The sequence below is a fragment of the Miniopterus schreibersii genome (genome assembly GCF_964146895.1).
Source record: "Miniopterus schreibersii genome assembly, chromosome: 15".
NCBI lineage: Eukaryota > Metazoa > Chordata > Mammalia > Chiroptera > Miniopteridae > Miniopterus > Miniopterus schreibersii.
The window spans coordinates 45,721,159-45,740,128 of record NC_138115.1 but is presented as its reverse complement, the minus strand read 5'-3'; the positions used below and the strand labels follow the sequence as shown (position 1 = coordinate 45,740,128).

Sequence of the window (18,970 nt, the reverse complement as noted above, 5' to 3'; positions counted from 1 at the left end):
CCAGGGAGGGGACAGAGGCCAGCCTCGGTGGGGAGGGGTTGGTAAGGACTGGGTGCAGCCCCAGTGTGTCTTCTTGGAGGCCCTGTCTCTGACGTGGCAGCTCTGGCCTGGGGGTGACGCCTCTGAAGCCAGGACCCTGTCACGGCGGTGGCCTGGCTGGCCCCCCGCACGTGGTTTTCCTTGACCCCTGGCCCACTCTCTTCAGCATGCTCATCATGTGCACCATCCTGACCAACTGCGTGTTCATGGCCCAGCACGACCCCCCACCCTGGACCAAGTATGTCGAGTGAGTATCTTCAGGGTCTCTCCAGCTGGCCCCTCCCTCCCTTCCTTCCCTTCCTATGGCCCCTGAAGAGGACTGGGTCCAGGCTCAGGGACTCAACCACTGGGGGGGTCCTTGCCCAAGCCCCCACCCTCTTTTGCTGCTCTCACTCCTGCCAACTTCTTGCTTTGAGCTATGCCCACAGGAGAGGAAGCTTCCCAGGTTGGCAAAGTAGGGGTTTCTCCCAAAGAGGTCTGCCAACATTGGAGAAGGCTCTGAAATAATAATAATAATAAAATAATAATAATAATAATAATAATTGATGGAGCACTTAGTGCCTGGCAGGCCCTGCCATATAACAATAAACATCATTTCCTTTAACCCTCACGGCAACCCAGTAGGGTGGGTTCAGCCACGTCCCTATTTGACAAATAAGAAGACAGAGCCTTGGAGAAGTAAGTTGCCGATACCACGCAGCCAGGAGATACGGCCGCCAGGAAGAGGCGCGGGGCTCTCCCCACATCAGCACCATGCTCTGTTGCCTTTTGCCTCCAAGTCCCCCTCCCTGTAACCATGTGCACAGTTTTAGAAAACTGCTTCTGATCCTTTCCTAGTGAAAGTACCTTACCCACAGGCGCTAAGCAGACCCAATAAGTCCTTGGTGCATTTGGCTCCTGTTTTCAGGAGGCCAAAGCTGCTCTCCTGTCACACAGGACCCAGCAGTGCCGGGCCTGCATCCAGCTGCTAAGACCCGGGAAGCACATGGTGTGGCCCTCTCCCATTCCAGCCTCGTGGTCACAGTCTCAGCATCCAGGCATTTGGGATTCTTCAGCCCACCCCGGGCAGAGAGAACATCCCCCACCCACCTTCAATGTTAGAATATCAGCCCCCTTTCCAAGGTCAAGGTAGACATCTGTAGCCACCTACCCTATAAGCAGCTGAGGTTGGACCATACTCTCCTCACTAGCTGCTGAGGACCCACAAACAAGGGTGAGGGGCCATGACTGTGGGTGTCCTTACTGTCCCACGGGGCAGACCCAGTGGCCACCATATCTGTGTCCATGGACTTCCAGGGCTGGGGTGAGGAAGTAGATGGAGGGTCTTCTTACATAAGACAACCAAGAGAGAGGAGATGGAGGTTCGGATGGGCACGTGCAGGCGCTCAATGCTGAATAAACACGTGGGAAGATGGATTCGTTAGCTGGAGGTTTGAAACAAAGCTGCAGCCCACAACTCCAGCTCTGCCTTGGGGCCTTGAGAGAGCCTGGTCTGCGGGCCGCTGGAGAGAAGGGCTGCATGGGACTCATGCAACCTGGGGAACCTGGGGAACCCGGCCTGCAGGCCTCCGCCTCCCTGAGAAACTCTCCTGTCTTTCCTCCCAGGTACACCTTCACTGCCATTTACACCTTTGAGTCTCTGGTCAAGATACTGGCCCGAGGCTTCTGCCTGCACGCATTCACCTTCCTTCGGGACCCGTGGAACTGGCTGGACTTCAGCGTGATCATCATGGCGTAAGTATTGCGCTCACCGGCTGTGTTGTGCTGTGCCACCCCTGGCCACACTGAGGGGCAAGTGCCCCTTGCCCAGCCCTCTCGGCCTCCCTGCCGCGGTCCTCATTGCAGCTGTGCCTGGGGCCATATAACTGCCCACCTTCCTGCCATGGCAGGAGGAAGACAGGATGGAGACCCTTAGCTCATCCTGGTGGGGAGAGACAGGTCCACAGTAGCTTAGGCCCTGGTGACCAGGTCCACTGCCTCGTCTGGAGCTCCGCGGCAGCTCTGTGCTCGAGGGACACCGTTAACATTCTGGTTGAGCACCCTCTGCCCTTTCTGCCAAGGGAACCCAGTATCACAACCTGAAATCCCCAGACCACTGGAAACAGTGACCTGTATCCCAAGGTGACCAAGAATGAAACCACAGTAAAGAGAGAGAAGGATCCTGGAGAACTGACCGGGCATCCCTAGGAACTCACACCACACTCACCAGCACGTCTGCTGTCCCTATTCATAGACTCCACGTCTGGGGCATCTTAAGGCACCTGGTCACTGACACGATCCAGTGGGTCCTCACAGCAGCCAGAGAGGTGGGCTGGATGGGGATTCCTTATCCCCATTGTACATGTGAGAAAACTAATGCTAAGGACACACAAATGAGAAAACAAATGCTAAGGAGCCTGCCAGGAGGTGAACGTGACCCCTGGCCTGCTGCCACACAGGCTCAGGCCCCACCTCCTCACCTGGGAGGAGACCTTTGCTGAAGGATTGGGCTGAAGTGTGCCACTCTGGGTGTCTCAGGCATCGGGTGCTGTGTTCCAGTGGAGACAACTAATCAGGGCAGGCCTTCCATGCAGGAGTTGTGGTCAGGGGCTCAGTGTAGACTTAGGCCCAGGCAGAGCTGAGTGAGCCAGAGAAAGAGTAGTGGGGGAGGACAATGAAGAGTGGTGGGGCTGGAGGCAGGCTGTGCGGCCTCACGGGCCACAGTAATGGGAGCAAGTACAATGGGAGCCACTAGGGGTTAAGAGCTGGGAGTGACATGATCTGATTTACATTCTATAAAGATTGCCCTGGCTTCTATGTGGACAGGAGACCAGAGAGGAAGGGTGGAAGCAACAGAGCAGTTAGGAGGCTATTTTAGTAGCCAGGAGAGAGAGGGTGGTGGTTGGGGCCAGGGTCCACATGGAGAAGGTGAGTGACATGGTCAGATTCTGGATATACTGTGAAGATAGAGCTGACCGGAGACCCCAAGGCAGTCTCTGGTTTGAGCTGCTGGGTGAATGGTGTTACCATTTGTTGAAATGGAGAATGGAGGGAGGAGCTGGCTGAGGGAGGAGAGGAATCAAAAGGCTAGTTTGGAATGTATGAAGTTTGAAAGCATCCAGGGTGAGCTATTGAGTCAGCCACAGGATATTCCAGTCTGGAGCTCAGGATAGAGGTCCGAGGTGGAGATGTAAATTTAGAAGCCATCAGGGTGCAGTTGGTATTTAAAGCCAGGAGACCAGATGAGGTCATCCAGGAGGGAGTGTAGCCAGAGAAGGGAAGCCGCCTGGGGACTGTACCGTGGACCCTCCGACATCTCGGGGTCAGGAACGAAGAGCATTAGAAGGGAAAAGAATGGAGGGAATGGCCAAGGAGGGTGGAGGGAAATCAGGAGAGAGCAGTGTCCCAAAAGCCAACTGAGGGATGTGACTCCATTTGAAAGATACCACAAGGTGGCTGAGGAAGGCGAGAACCAAGACTGGACCAACAACGTGAATCTCACCGATGACCTTGACTTGACAGGTTTCAGCGGAGTGGAGGGACATACACTTGACTATAGAGGGCTGGAGAGAGAGAGGGAGGAGGGGAGCAGAGCATGTGGAGACATCGATTTTGTGGGATTTGCTATAAGCAGGATCAAAAATAAGGCAGTGGCCAGAGGGGAAGGTGGGTGAAGGGAAGGTGTTTAAAGAAGGGAGGTGTCTTTGCAGGGGGCTGGGAAGCATAAAGGAAAGGGGGAGTTTGATGATGGAGGATGGGGGAATCCCAGGATCAAAGCCTTGAGCTGGCCGGGGGTTGGGAATCCGGGGCCAAGTTGACTGTTGGCGTTAAGAGTAGGGAAGGCAGCCCGGCCGGGCATGGCTCAGGGGTTGAGCAGCGACCTAGGATCCAGGAGATCACGGTTCGATTCCCAGTCAGGGCACATGCCCTGGTTGCGGGCTCGATCCCTAGTCAGGGGCGTGCATGAGGCAGCCGATCAATGACGACTCTCTCATCATTAATGTTTCAACTCTCCCTCTCCCTTCTTCTCTCTGAAATCAATAAAGATATATTTTTTAAAAAAGAGTGGGGAAGGCAGAATTTCAGGTGGAGGTGGAGGTGGACAGATAGAGTCAATGATGAGAGAAAAAATTTCTCATCTGATTGCTTCTATTTTTCTCAGTGATAAGAAGCAGGGTCATCAGCTGAGAACATGAGGTCTGAGGAGAGTGAGAGCCGGGAGGTTGCACTGACTTGAGAATGGAACAGCCTGGCTGCTGGGCCCAGGCTCCAGGGTGCCCTATGGGAGAGCAGGAGTGATCCCTGGGCCCCTGAGGGCCCGGTGTCACCGGAAGGGGGCTTGGAAGGAGGTCACAGCGGCTGCCTTAGCCTCTCCTACCTTTCCTACCTTCCCACCCTGGAGCCTGAGCAGGACAGTTTCATGGGAACCATGCCCCTGACCCTGGGCCCCTGGTCTGATGGCAGGAGCCAGGCTCTGGCCTGTCTTCAACCCTTGACTCTGGGAGATGCTCTGCATGACCTCAGGCCCGTAGCAGGTCCTCCTATCCCATCTCAGGAGAGAATCCCAGTCTCCACCCCCACGGGCTCCCATGGGGAACCACTCCTTCCACTCGGATCACAGAGCAGGTGTGCCCTGCCTGCCTTCACTCTGGACCAGAACCAGGAGTGACAAAGCAGAGCAGGGCCTCAGAGGCTACCGAACCATTTCCACGTTTGCCAGCGTCCCACAGAAACAGCCCCACTCACTTCCCCTCTGGCCGCGTGGACCCTCTGGAATGTCAGCTCTGTGCTCTGGGCTGGATTGGCCTAGCAGCTTTGATTGACAGTGATTCTGCCTTATGAAAGCAATTAATTACTGCTGGGGTAATGCAGTGAAATGAATTTCGGTCCAGCCAAAATGATTCAATAATGCGGGGCCTTTAGGGTAATCAAAGGAGTCTTAAATGGCAGAAAAGTTGTATTCAATGAAACTCCCTGTCCCATCTCCCTTTTATATAGATGGAGAAACCAAGGCTCAGAGAGAGCCTGCACTTGCCCAGAATTATAGAATGAATCAACAGCAATGCCTCCTAGCTTATAACCATGAGAGGCACCCCAAGTCTGGTGTTTCTGGCCAGGCTTTGACCCTATCCCCCACCCCCACCTGATTTAGAGGTCGTGGGAGGCTTGGAGGGGGTGCCAGGAATCCCACCAGGCTCAGCTTGCAGCCCTCCAGCCAGAGCTCTTCCTGTGGCCCCCACCCAGCTGGGCATTACCTGCTAGTTAACACAGCCTCCCACCTTCTGGGGTTGTTATGGAAACCAAACCTGGAGGGGAAGGGGGGTAGGCAGAGAGGAGAGGGTGGCAGTCACCGCAGTAGCTGACACGCTGAGTGTACCCTCTGCCTAGCAGCCCAGGAGGGGCCATCTGCATTGAAGGGGAGGGTGCACAGCAAGACGGGTGGGGCAGGAAGAGGCCCAGGTCTGCCCTTCCTCATGGTTCCTCAGCCTCCAGAAAGCCTCCCTCTGCACTGGGGCTGGTGGGATGGGGTGGAATTCTCACCCACACCCTCTGCTCTTTCTGTGTCAGGGCCCACGACCCCACCCCAGCCGTCTGCCCTTGCCCAGCATGTTGGCCGTGGCAGAAAAGTAGAATGGCTTGAAAGAACATTTTGCCAGGCTAACCAGTTGGCAGAGCTCCGCCCCCAGCCCTCACCCACCACAGCTAAAGCTGGCCTTTTGCCAGATATGGGTCTCTCCTGCCTGGCCACACTCCAGGGCCCCAAGAGAGGCCTCACTAGGAGTCTAAGGCCCCAACATGGGAAGCAGCCAGGCCCCAGGCTCTGGGTCCACAGGCTCCCCACCCCCCATCACAGACATGGTCACAGACACACCATGCCCTCACTCAGACCTGTGCCTCACCTTCCAGACTTCTACCTCCTCAGGATTGCTCCCACCATGTCCTGACTTCACAAACACACAACCTCCAGCCCCTCTCCTGTCCTCGGCCACTTAGCTGGCTTTGCAAGCCTAGGGGAGCACACACCTCCCTATCTTGGGATCTCACCTTCTCTGTACTTGGAACCAGCTGCTGAGGGGGCAGGGGACCAATGGAGGGCAAGCCCTGTCTGTGCTGGGGATATTGAGGGGGCAGGGAGGGCAGGTTCTACACTGGGACAGGCAAAGACAGGCAGAATCCACTTCACTGGAGACATGGGAGACGGAACAGGTCTATAAGGGACAGGAGGGGCGAAGCAGGGACAGTAGAGTTGGTTCCCTCTCTGATCTGCACAGTGCTCCACTCACTCCCTGTAACCGGTAGAGACAGCCTGGAAAAACCAGTGGCCGAGCAAGGGAAGCTTTCCCCCGGCCACACCTGACCGACTGGCAGCAGGAAACAGGGCCCAGAGCCACCAGCCAACAAGAGCCATGGCTTCCATGTGATGGCAACATGGGCAGTGTTTCGGGCTTAACTTGTCAGTCCCGTGGCAGCACCATGTCTGGACAGGGTCCAGGCCTGAGAGGGGAATGTGGAACAGAGGCCCAAAGGTCTGAACCATGGAATAACCACCCAAAGTGGAGTGGGAACTTGGACCAAATTAGTAGGTACATGTGGGCCAGAACAAGAAAGGTGACTTCTGCTCCCCACTGGAAGATGGGGTCACATCTGATTGCTGCCCTGGAGGAAGATTTGTAAGCTGAAGTGGGCCCAGGGGGTGGAATGGAAGCCACACGACCTGTGGTGTGACCAGAAGGAAAGTTGTGCTGACTTCCCATCCCTGAAGGGCTGTAGTGAGTAAGGAAGGAGCAGACGTGGTCCACAGCATCCTATGAAGATGAAAGGGCCCCATGAGTGGCCATGGAGGGAGCCGGTGTCAGCTAGTGTCAGTTAGCGCTGGACCCGACTGGACCCCACTGACCCCAGGACACTGAGTCCCATGACATAGCCTGCCAAGTCCTTCCCCGTGGACACCCCCAGCCTAAAGGCAGAGGCAGAAGCTCCGAGTAGAGTGGGGGGGCCTGGTTACCAGACTGCCTGGCAGAGTGAGTCCAGCTGCACTGCCAGCCCACCCTTGGCACTCGCCCGGCGTCGCTGGGCCAACATCCTGGGTCTGACATCACTCAGACACCAAGTCAGACACACTTGGTTAAACATCAGACGTCCCAGGTCCGCTGTCCTTTGTTAAACATCAGACACCTTCGGTTAAATGTCAGACACCCTGCATGCGAAGCCTCTGGTTAAATATCACAAGTCACTTGCCATTGTCCCGATGGCCCTGGTCACACACTGTCCCTCCGTCTCTCAGACATCCTAGTCATGTGGCCCATCCACACGTGTCCTCACACTCTGCTTGGGCAGGTCCCTGCCCCCCAGAGATGACTCCTTCCCCCGATGCCTGTGGTGGCTACGGAGGTCCATACTGTAGGTGGGAGCCCCAGGGCCACTCGGCCCTGCTGAGCACCACTGGGCTCAAGCGAACCCCGAGGGCTGTTCAACTCCCAAGGTCACTCCTACTGTGGAGACCCAGGGCCATCTTTGGGGGACAATGAGGGTCTTGGGGCAGACTCACGGGGGAGGGGCTGGAGTCCCCCTCGGATCCCTAGTCCTGCTTTTATCTCTTCCTGCGCTGGCCACTGCTGTGCGTAGTGGAGGAGCAGCGTGTTCAGGTAGCCTCCCTTCCCACCTTCCAGACATCATCTTGAGAACTCTGCTTCTCCTCTTGAGCACTCAGGGACTCCTGAGCCACTCCTCACGCAGAGACTTATGGTTGGAAGGAGAAGGTGGCCGCCCTCAGACACCCAGCCACACTTCCAGGGTGGTCCCAGCCAGGGCTTCAGGGTCCCCTGGTTTGGAGCAGCCAGGCACAAGCGGATGGCTGATCCAGACCACAGAAGGCCCAGCAGACCCAGGCTTCCTCCATCACCTGGTCAGGGCCTCCTGGGAGAGTTTCCCTCCTCACTCCGCTGTGTCCCCAGCCTCAGACTCTGCCACATGTTGTGTCACAGTCCCCAGTGTCACAGAGAATGTGGCAGAGTAGTTGCTTCCTGGCACCGGTGATTCACAGGACCATCACCAAGAAAGCCACCTGGAGCTCACTGTGTGGACATCCTTAAGGTGCCCTCGTTGAAATCCCCTTGACAGTAGGGTTGAGATCGGGAAGAAAATTTAGGGGAGGCCCTGGACCATCTAATTCCTCCCTGTGGGAGAGGGCTGGTCGGGAGGGCAGGCTGAGGTGCTGCTTTGTAACTCCCAATAACTGTGGTTTGATTCTGCAGGTATGTATCAGAAAATATAAAAGTAGGCAATTTGTCGGCTCTTCGAACTTTCAGAGTCCTGAGAGCTCTAAAAACTATTTCAGTTATCCCAGGTAAGATGCCCAGGTTTGCCTCTCGGATCTCAGCTACAAGTGACTCTCTCTCTGTCTCCTCCTTCCCCCACCCACCGTGTGTCTCCTCCTGGCGTGTCGTCACTGTCTCGTCTGTGACTTTCCCTTGTTACAGATACACAACTGAATTTGTGGACCTGGGCAATGTCTCAGCTTTACGCACCTTCCGAGTCCTCCGGGCCCTGAAAACTATATCAGTCATTTCAGGTGAAAATCAGGTTAAACGCCAAGGCTGGAGGGACTTTCCAGCCACCTGAGAGTCACGGCGACCCTCAGGAAGGCCCCTCGAATGTGCCTGTCACCAGAGTACCTTTCCCAGAACTCAGGTGTGGGAGCCGTTGGCAGTGGGCACTGCTTTGTCCTCAGAACCTCAGAACGGGCTTTGGGCTGCCCACCCCAGCAAAGCCCACTCTCACAGACACCGGGGGACATAGAGCACCCCGTGGCAGGTCCTAGATTGAACGCCAATCTCCCCCCAGATAGGCATTTCTTTCCCAAACTGCACTCAGCTATTCCAGTAGCTAAAAGCTTGTATGTGAATTGCTACTGCCTGGAGCATCACCCTCCAGTAAAGAAACCACATCCACACCCAGAACCAAAAAGGAAAACCAGTGCCCAGCCCCTGCCCTGTGTCCTCTCCGGTGATCTACGGGGAGCCGGAGCCCCAGCCCCACTTTGTGAAACGGAGCGTACTCTGCGGACAGGTGCCGTCGGCCTTGGCGTCTAACAGCCCTCGCTGCATGGTGCGGTAGAGGTTTAGCAAACCGCGCATGGTAGCCTCAGGAAGAAATCCTCCTCGACAGATGTTGGCAATCGCACGGGAAATCTCCCAAGGCCAGACGGCTTTCTAGAAAGGCAGTCAGCCCCGTCGGTTCAGGAAAGCTCCCAAAAGACTCACGATGTTTTCAGAGAGCCGAGGGCCATGCCCAGGGGCTCTTTCTAGAGCCCGTTGTGACGCAGCTGCTCTCAGAACCAGGGAAGGCACTTCTGTGAAGAAGGCAGCTAGAGACTCATTGATGCCACCGATCTGGAGAGGGGTCAGAGCTGAGGGAAGGATTCGGTGAACCAGGCGGTCGTACCTGCTCCTGATTTGAAAAGCTGGTGGGTCCTGGCCCCTTGGCCTGCATTGGCTGTTACTGCCCCCAGGGAGGCAGGGGCCCTGCTCTGAGCTCCCTGGAGGTGTTCAGACCCCCCTCCCCCCCAGTGGGGTTAATTATCTTATAAGAGGAGCCCCCCTTATGCTGTGTTCACATCAAGCCTCAGGTGTTCTCCTGGCCTCTGAACCCACCATGGGATATGCACAGAGGCCACTTATCCGCCACAAGTGGCCCAGATTCCTGCTAAGAGCCAGTAGTAAGTGGGACAGTCTGTTCTTAGCCACTCCCATGGAGCTGCCCCATTGAGACAGGGATCCTTTGTCTTGACAAGCACATACCTGCTCAGAAGCCTCAGGGTCTCTCTTCTAGGGTCCCAGGGACAACCTTCGCACACACCTCACAAGAGAGGAAAGGCACACTGACCATAGCAGTTAAGGAAAGCATGTTCCAACCTATTTTGTAAGAAAGACTGACAAAAGAAAATGTTTCTCAGTCCTAGGGAAAAGTAGGAAGCCTGTCAACCTCAGCCCAGCCCCTTTGGGTCTCTTCAAGGTGCCAGCAACCCAGTGAAGCAGCAGATAACAGACCCTGAAAGAGATCATTAGAAAAATGATATGATCAGTATTGGAAGGCTCCCTGGAGGAGGTGTCCCATGAGCTGAGTCTTACAGAGCCTTGTCCCTCTCCAGACCTTGGTGTCCTTTCCCATAAAATGGGAATGGAATATGAACAGTCGGTTTCTGAGGGCTTTTTGCCCAGCCTGTTAGAACTCCAGTATCAGGAGAATTTTTCATTTGGTCCCCCAGCGCTCATCTGTTCCTGGGTCTTTCCAGAAAGAATCCCGTCATTTCATTGGAATTATTCTTGTTGGGATTAAACTCTGTCATCGATAATGAGAAACATTAAAGGGGTTGGTCTGTGCTCACTGACTGATTGTCCCATGGACACTGTCTCCAAAGACCAGGAGGTCCTTTGCTGGGCCTTGAACTGCTTCGGCCTAGCAGTTGAGGCAGAGTCCAGTTTGGTGTGCAAGCTGCTGCCCACCACCCCTCGCTTTGTCCCCCGCTGCCCTCCATGCTATGCGCAGGGTCTCTGGCCCCAGTGGGCAGAACCAGAGTATGCCCACTGAGGGGTCCTAGAACCTCCACTAGAGATGAGGGGTTCTGAACTCCAAGGGGCTCGTGAATCCCACCAACACTCCATGCCCAGACCCCTGCGAGGTCCCCCCACTGCCCAGATGGTTGCCAACATCTGCCAGGACGATTTCCACAGAGAGCGCTGAGTGCCTCTGAGCCCTGGGCAGACAGCAGTGTCAGTGGCACCATGGCTGGGACTTCCTCTCCTGTGCTTGCCCACCGCTGCCTCCCTGTCTCCGGGTCGTGGACTCAGCAGCCTCAGGCACAGCCTCCACGGGTGCTCCTAACACATTAACCGGCTGGACAACGGATGGATGGAGCTTAATCTGAGATCTGGCCAATTGTGGGGGTGGGGGAGGTGGGTAGATGGGGGGGGGCAGGCAGGGCCTTGCTGCTGGCAAAGAAACCCCTTTGCCCCCCATGCTGTGCTCCAACTTCTAGCAGGGCAGTAGCTCGTGTCAGACCGCATGTGTCTGCACCTGCTTTTCTGTCAATTCGCTGTGTGGTGCTGGCTTCTCTAGGGAGGTGGGCTGTGCAACTAACAGATCACGGCCTCTCCGCTTTGGGGAACGGGCTGGGCAGGGTTGGGTCCCAGAGGCACAAGGCAGAGGAGGAAAATGCAATATAGGTCAACCCCTCCTCTGCCCCTGAACCTTTCCCAGATTGGGGGTTGAGGGGAGAGCCAGAACAGGCCCCTTAGGACATTAGCCACCATGGCCTTGCCAGACCTCCCCCCACAGCCTCCCAGCACATGAACTGGGTCCTCCGCCAGTAGTGGCTGTGTCTCTCCCCATCACAGGATCAAGGCTGAGGCCCCTCCATTGTCCTCCGATGGGCCTAACTTCAGTCTCCTTTCCATAGGCCACATTTCAAGGGGCAGGCCTGGCATACCTTGGGGAGAGAGCCAGTGGGGGACAGGCTTTGAGTCTTTGCTTCCTTAAGCAAATAGCATTTTCCACGCCCGGTTCATATACATGGCTAGTGGAGAGCAAGGAGGACCGGGTGCTCTGCAAATAGACAGACAACTCCTATCCCAGGGGAATCAGGACAGAACCTCAGCAAAGGAGAGGGGGACTTCGGTCTGAAAAGCCCAAGAGAGGCCTCCTTCACTCCATGATTGCCCACCTGGCCCAGCACCCCCCCAGGCCTGCCCTTGCCCAGGGGAGTGGGAAGCCAAGTGCCCATGGGTCACCCCGTGCTTGCTGTCGCTTCCCCCAGGCCTGAAGACCATTGTGGGGGCCCTGATCCAGTCTGTGAAGAAGCTGGCCGACGTGATGGTCCTCACGGTCTTCTGCCTCAGTGTCTTCGCCCTCATTGGCCTGCAGCTCTTCATGGGTAACCTGAGGCACAAGTGCGTGCGCAACTTCACGGAGCTCAATGGCACCAACGGCTCTGTGGAGGCCGACGGCCTGGTCTGGGACTCGCTGGACCTCTACCTCAACGACTCAGGTGTGGACTCGCCCCGTGGCACGGGCAAGGCTTAACGAGGCCTCCAGGGCTGGGCCATCTCCCGCGCAGGCCTTGCCACAGGGAAGGCCTTCCTCCAGGGCCTCCAAACCCTGCCTGACCCTGTGGAGATGCAGCTGGGCGCTCAGGGGTCCCAGCCCCTACCCTCTGGACTCAGGACGGTAGGGGAGCAGATGTTAGGGCCTGCCCTCGGGAGTTCTCAGGCTAAGTGGGGAGATGACGTTTAAAGGTCGGAAAGGATGGGGTTCGATGGAGAGCCAGATGAGAGCAGCAGCTGTGACATTTGAGGTGGGACTGACTGACCCTCAAGTCTCGGGAGTGGTGAAGAGACCGTCCTGCCTGCAGAGAGAGGAGTATTGTTTGCGAAAGGGTGGGACACGGAGCTGGGGTAGCATATGAGGCTCCAGAATGGAGGCCCCACATACTTGGCACACAATTTTTCAGCTGACTTCAGGGTTCCTTTTCAGGATGTTAATTCCATACCCGTGCACCCCAGAGCCCCATGAGAGGGATGGGACAGGCTCCGTGATTATAGTCATGTGAGCCCCTCTTGTTCCACTGCCTCGTGGGCGACACTTCCATTCTCCGGCCTGGTGACCAGCACATCTCTTGGCTAGCGCCAGCGGTCTGGACCAAAGGGGGACACTGTTGCGGGCCATATTCCACGAGGACGCTGAGGGCCATTATGAAGTTAGGGCCTCACACACACCAGCAGTCCACCTTGGAAAAGAAACAGAAACTCAACAAGGACATTTGCTTATGGTTCAGCTGTGGCTACACAGCACTGGTTCCAAAATTTCACGTGCACCAGAGTCACCTGGAGGGCTTTGGAAAGCGCAGCTGCTGGGCGGCCCCCAGAGTTTCAGTAGATCGGGGGGCGGGGGCCACTCAGGAAGTTATATTTCTACCCAGTTCTCGATGCTCGATGCTGCTAGTTCGGGGACCACACTTGGAGAACTGCTGCCTAAGACTCAGGCAGGTAGCAGTGAGTGATGGGGACTGACGGATGGCCACAAAGAGGAGAGGTCCTGTGTCTCACCTGGTCCGGCCCCAGCCCTGTCTGAAGAGACCACACTATGGCCACGTGGCTGGCAGGCATCACTTCCACCACCTTATGCTCACGGAATTAGGTCCAGACCGAGCTGGGCAGTAGCCTGCTGAGGCCCATGCAGACTCAGCAGCCAGGCTGGAACTCTGCCCAGACCCCTGCCTCCTAGTTCAGAGCCTCTCTTGGCTCTGGTTGGCCCCTTGAGTGGCATGAGGCAAAGTGCAGAAACTCCCTGTGGGGAGTTGCCGAGTCTTCTGAGAGAACTGGGGACACTGGCAGCTGAGCGTCTGAGGAGGAGGAGGGGGAAGGCCAGGGAAGTAGCCAGAGTTGCCTCAGGCCTGGCCGGACAGAGGGCAAGGTCAGGACAGGGGCAGAGGGGTGGTGGGAAGACCACCACCGGTGTCTCTGTCTCTCCAAAGCCCTGGGTGTGAAGCAGGAACCCAGGAGTCTGGGCTGCCATGCCCCTCACCATCGGATGTTCTCTTCCAGAAAATTACCTGCTCAAGAATGGCACCTCCGATGTGTTACTGTGTGGGAACAGCTCTGACGCTGGGTATGTGACACCCTTGACCATAGGGTCAATGAGGCCTTCCCCTGCCTCCCATCCTGCCAGGTCCCTGGCAGCTTCCCCACCCCTCTCCCACTACAAGGGAGATAGCTGCAAAGGAAATAAAGAAAGGGATGGGGGTACAGTTCTGCAGGGGGGGCGAACAGAGCCCTGAAGATGGGGCAGGACTGGGGGGTAGCTCAACCCTGGCTCCATTCCCTTCCAGAAGCCCTCCAGGGCTGCTCCTTCCCACTCGGTCTTCACTCCCTCCCTGCTGACCTGTCCATCGGGTCAGGAGTGAGTATGGCGTCCCCAGCAGCCTAGACTGCCCTCCAGGGCATCCAGGTCCTGGACCTGCAGCCTGAATGTGGTACCCAGCGTGCCCAGTGGTTATGTGCGCACCAGGGTCTCGGTAGATGACTGTGCTATAGGTTGTTAGGGGCAGGGGACACACAGGTAACCTGGTGGGGAAGGTGATCTGTGGGGCTGTGGTCCCACATCTCTGAGTGTAAAGATTCAGAGCCCTTCGTGTCACTAAGAGATTGTCTCAGGGTCTGAGAACATTAGCAAGGCTGACCCTCCCACTCTCAAGGGGGGGAGAGAAGTCCCCCTGCCCTTCTCTCTCTCATCCATGGCAAGCACGCATGAAGCCAGCGCAGTGTGCCCTCTCGGGGAGAGAGGCTGCCCCTCCAGCTCAGTGAATGTGAGTCTGCCTCATTGTACCTGGGTGCACAGTCATGCAAATGGGCACATTCTGTAGACATGACCAGACCGCAGCCCATCCACCCCAGAATCATCCCTCAACCCCATGGCCTGGCCTTTGCTCGGGGCTCCATCCTGTTTAGCTCAGCCAAGCCTCACTGCTCCCCTGAGTGTCTGCACTGTGCTCACTCCCCACGGGGTAGGCAGGCGAGGAAGAGACATGAGCCAGGCCCTTAGCACTTCCACTCTGAGGGGAGAGGCAAGCAACTCAGACAGCAGTGGGGATGGTGTGTCTTGTGGGCAGAAGGGGGCTGGATTTAAGCCTAGCAGAATGCAGATGGGTAGAGAAAGGGGGAAGACAGTGTCCCAGGCAGGAGGAGGCACAGGGTGAAAACCATGGAGGCAGCACCAAATGGTGGGGCACTAGGTTCACGAGGCTCAGCCTCAGGATGCAGCGAGGCACATGCTAGACTGCCCAGAAAGACATGCCAAGCCCGGGTCTCAAAGGCAGGGGACCCCTCACAGCGTGAGACGGAGCCTGTGTGTCTGGCTGCAGGGCATGTCCTGAGGGCTACCGGTGCCTAAAGGCGGGCCAGAACCCTGACCACGGCTACACCAGCTTCGATTCCTTCGCCTGGGCCTTCCTCGCTCTTTTCCGCCTAATGACGCAGGACTGCTGGGAGCGCCTCTACCAGCAGGTGCGTGTGCACACGGGCCAGACAGGGGCACCAAGAACAGGCTTGGGACCCCACACCAGGGCTCAGGCTGTATCTGCCAGGAGTGGCCCCAGCAGCTTTTCCACTGGCGAGAGCTGAGGAGGGTCAGGGGACAGAGCCTTGCATCTGAGGGATGGAGACTCAGCAAACAAAGAGAGCTGCTTTTTGCTGATGACCAAGTACCTGTCCCTTCATATAGGACGCTGTGCTCTGTGAGTGGGACTCTCCTCCACCCTATGTGATGGAATAGTCCCCTCCGTACGTCCATTTCCCCTGGTGACCGTGACAGTCTGCCTCCCTCTGTGGGTGGGACATCACCCCTGTGTGCAGGTCATTTTCTGTAGGATACTTCCCTCTATAGGTGGGACACTCTCTTGCCCCTCCCCAGGCTGTGGCCACTTGGAAAAACCATGAGCATGACCCAGAAGGGGCCCCAGTGAGGATGACCTCTGCCCCCTTGCTCCCCCAGACCCTGAGGTCCGCAGGGAAGATCTACATGATCTTCTTCATGCTTGTCATCTTCCTGGGCTCCTTCTACCTGGTGAACCTGATCCTGGCTGTGGTTGCCATGGCCTACGAGGAGCAAAACCAAGCCACCATCGCAGAGACAGAGGAGAAGGAAAAGCGATTCCAGGAGGCCATGGAGATGCTCAAGAAAGAGCAGGAGGTGGGTGAGCATTGCGGCCAAGGCGCCTCCAGACCAAGCCCTCACCTGGCTGTGGGTGCCTGTGAGCGTGGTGCCTGCTGGGTAAAGGTGGCTCCTGTGAGCACATGCTGGATAAAAGAGATCCATGTCTCCATGGACATAGTTATCCTGGTCAAGGGATGCCTTCTGGGGGGCGGTGAGGAAGGTCTAAGGTCGGAGGCCTGAGCCAGTTCAGAAAATAACCATAGAGTGAGCCTGTGGGAAGCCAGGCTGTGGACATGGACCTTCTCCTCACTGCCCCATCCCACCGTCCGCAGCACCCGTTTTGGCCAGCCAAACCTTCTAGAAGGTCCTCTGCTCATTAACACCCCCTCCATCTGTCCCCCACACTCCCCTCTCCCAAGAGCTGCCCACATCAGCCACGACTCCTCCCCCCCGGACTTTGATCCTGCACTCTGGGTGTGTCTGAGCCCCTGTCTCCGTGATGCCCTTTTTGGGAGTAAGTGTGCAAGCCCAGTTACTGATGGGAAAAGCTGAGACACAGAGGTACCTGGTCGGTCTTAGCCTGAGGCTGCATGAAGTCTCCATGACCAAGACATCCCTTCTTTCGTCTTTTTCCAGGCTCTCACCATCAGGGGTGTGGACGCCATGTCCCGCAGCTCCTTGGACATGTCCCCTTTGGCCCAAGTAGCCACCCAGGAGAATAGGAGCAAGAGGAGAAAACGGACGTCTTCGGGGACGGAGGAGTATGGGGATGACAGGCTCCCCAAGTCTGACTCAGAGGATGGTCCCAGAGCAATGGTAGTCCCCACCGTGACTCTGATCCTTTTAGGGTAGATCTGGTATCAGAAGCCCTTCATGCTAGATCCCTGGTACAGTCACAGCCCCAACTGTCACTTCCTAAGGAGAGCATCCTCGAGCCCCTCCCAGCCCTTCCTGTTACCCGTGGCCATTTTTGGAATGGAGGAGCCCTGGGCAGCCGGACGGGTAGGTCTGGAGGTTATGATATCCCCAATGTCAGCCAAGTCCCAGCATTGGGCTAAGTCCCAGCTAAGCCCCATAGTATAAATTGGTAGGACACCAAGCACGTGCCCATATGAGAGGGGCATGGCTGGGCTTGTCTTCACTGCAGAAGCCTTCCTGCCTCCCCTCCCCCTGCCCAGCCTTAGCCCCACCTTCAGGCCCAGGTGAGCTTCAGTCTCAAAGCCCCAGAGGCACAAGCTTCAGGTGAGCAAGACCCCAGAAGATACAAGATTGCTCTAGCGCTGCACCCCTTCCCTGAACACCCCGTGGCTCAGCCCACCTGACCCCTGCAGTCTGCTAAAGCCCTCAAAACTGAGAAGTTGAGCTGGGGCTGATGCCACAAGAGATGGGCCAGGTGCTCCTGAAGAGCTGTCTTGGGTCATGTTCCCTCTCCCTGTGTCCTCAGAACCGTCTCAGCATCACCCACGGCCTCAGCAGGAGCTCCGTGAAGCCACACTCCAGGCGTGGCAGCCTTTTCACCTTTCGCCGGAGAGATACGGGTTCAGAGACGGATTTTGCCGATGATGAAAACAGCACAGCGGGGGACAGCGAGAGCCACCGCACATCACTACTGGTGCCCTGGGCCCTGCGCCGGCCTAGTGCCCAGGCACAGCTCAGTCCTGGGACCTCAGCTCCCAGCCATGCCCCCAATGGCAAAAGGAACAGCACCGTAGACTGCAATGGGGTAGTCTCCTTGCTGGGAGCAGGTGACCCTGAGGCCACCTCCCCAGGGAGTCACCTCCTCCGCCCTGTGATGCTGGAGCACCCCCCAGACACGGTGAGCCAGCCCCGTGACGTAGCACCAGGGCAGAGCTGGCCTCCCAACTCATCACCAGGGCCGGGTCCAAAAATACTAACCAAGTGTTTACTGAGCACCTAGTATGTGCTGGGTTCTGGGGGTGCATTATGCTGATAAATAGGGATGATAGTTAAGTATTAAGCAACTGGTAAGGCCCGGGTGGCACAGGACTAGCATTCTGGAGGACCTGTGTGTGCCAGGTGTTAGCCTGGTAGACCAGTTGGGTCCTGGGCAATCCAGAGGCTCCTGGGAGAAGAACTGGAGTGGCAAGAGGACACTAACTAGGTTTTGGGCAACAGTTATTCATCAGGTTTGAAGTATTTCAGTACATTAAAGCTGGTGACTCAATATTAGCCCAATAAGTCGTGTGGGAGCACAGGAGCAGAGAAGAGGGAGAAGGAATCCCAGTCATTAGGAGCATTTAGACAAAGACAGGAAGGAGGCAAAGGTGGGAGCCAGGCTCTCTCTGAAACTCCGAGGGGTGGGTATAGAAGAGTGGACAGCAGCCAGGTTCCGGAGACAAACTGGTTTATAATCCTACTTATCATCTGGATGGCCACGGGAAAGTTACTTTGTGTCTCATCTGTTAAATGGATTAAAAATACCCATCTCAGGATTGCTGCAAGAATGAATGGGCCCATAAGGGTAAAGCAGTTAGGATAAGCATGAGTATATTGATGTGATAACATCATAATTACACACTGTCACTACATCATCTGGGGGAAGCGTGTTCCAGGCCTAGGAAACAGCAAGTGCAAAGACTCTGGGGCAGACATGAGCCTAGCCTACTGGAGGAAATGCCATGAGGCCAGAGTGGCTGGAACCCAGGGAACAAAGGGGAGAGGAGTTCAAGTTACTGTCAAAAAGTTAACGAGGAGGGACAGGCCAGGTCATGAAAAACCAGTTAAGAGGTTTAATCTCTCAGTCAGCCGATCCCCTGACAGACTGATGCCTGCCCAGTCAGCCACGGAGTGTTCTTGCTGCCCCCTGCCCCCCACCCAGTGCCCAGAGCAGCCCACCCAGGCAAAGGGCAAACACATGGCTCCGACCCCAATGCCTGCAGGCTTTCTGAGGAAGCCCCGACAGGACAGGGGAACAGGAAGGTGGAGGTGAGGCCTAGGAGGGATGGCTCACGGCCAAACGGCCTGTTTTGCTCAGATTCTTGCTCCAGCTGTGGGACCGAGCCCAGGTGAATACAGCTCTCTGTGCCTCCATTTCCCCACCTGTAAAGGGGAAATAAAGCTAATATCCATGTCAGCAGGTTGTGGCGAGGACTGAGTTAAAACCTGCCCGATGCTTAGACCAGTACTACTTGCCTTATGTTCCAATAATTATTACTATTATGTTATTGTAATTATCGAGCAGGAAGGAACAAAGACTCCTGGGGCACATTGCAGAGGGAGCCTG

The 18,970-nt window shown here is 56.4% G+C and overlaps 1 protein-coding gene across 2 annotated transcripts in view; it reads left to right on the top strand.

The window, feature by feature from the left end:
* Nucleotides 1–206: 206 nt before the first annotated feature.
* SCN5A (sodium voltage-gated channel alpha subunit 5) overlaps nucleotides 207–18,970 on the top strand; it is a gene marked incomplete at its 5' end in the record, with an annotated part of 54,425 nt that continues 35,661 nt past the window's right edge. For both annotated transcript variants that reach the window (XM_081159187.1, XM_081159186.1), the window contains 9 exons: nucleotides 207–286; nucleotides 1,645–1,773; nucleotides 8,499–8,590; nucleotides 11,834–12,064; nucleotides 13,620–13,683; nucleotides 14,936–15,077; nucleotides 15,565–15,762; nucleotides 16,363–16,542; nucleotides 17,171–17,542. In XM_081159187.1, coding sequence (XP_081015313.1) covers nucleotides 207–286; nucleotides 1,645–1,773; nucleotides 8,499–8,590; nucleotides 11,834–12,064; nucleotides 13,620–13,683; nucleotides 14,936–15,077; nucleotides 15,565–15,762; nucleotides 16,363–16,542; nucleotides 17,171–17,542 — 1,488 coding nt within the window. The remainder of the gene's footprint in view (nucleotides 287–1,644; nucleotides 1,774–8,498; nucleotides 8,591–11,833; nucleotides 12,065–13,619; nucleotides 13,684–14,935; nucleotides 15,078–15,564; nucleotides 15,763–16,362; nucleotides 16,543–17,170; nucleotides 17,543–18,970) is intronic.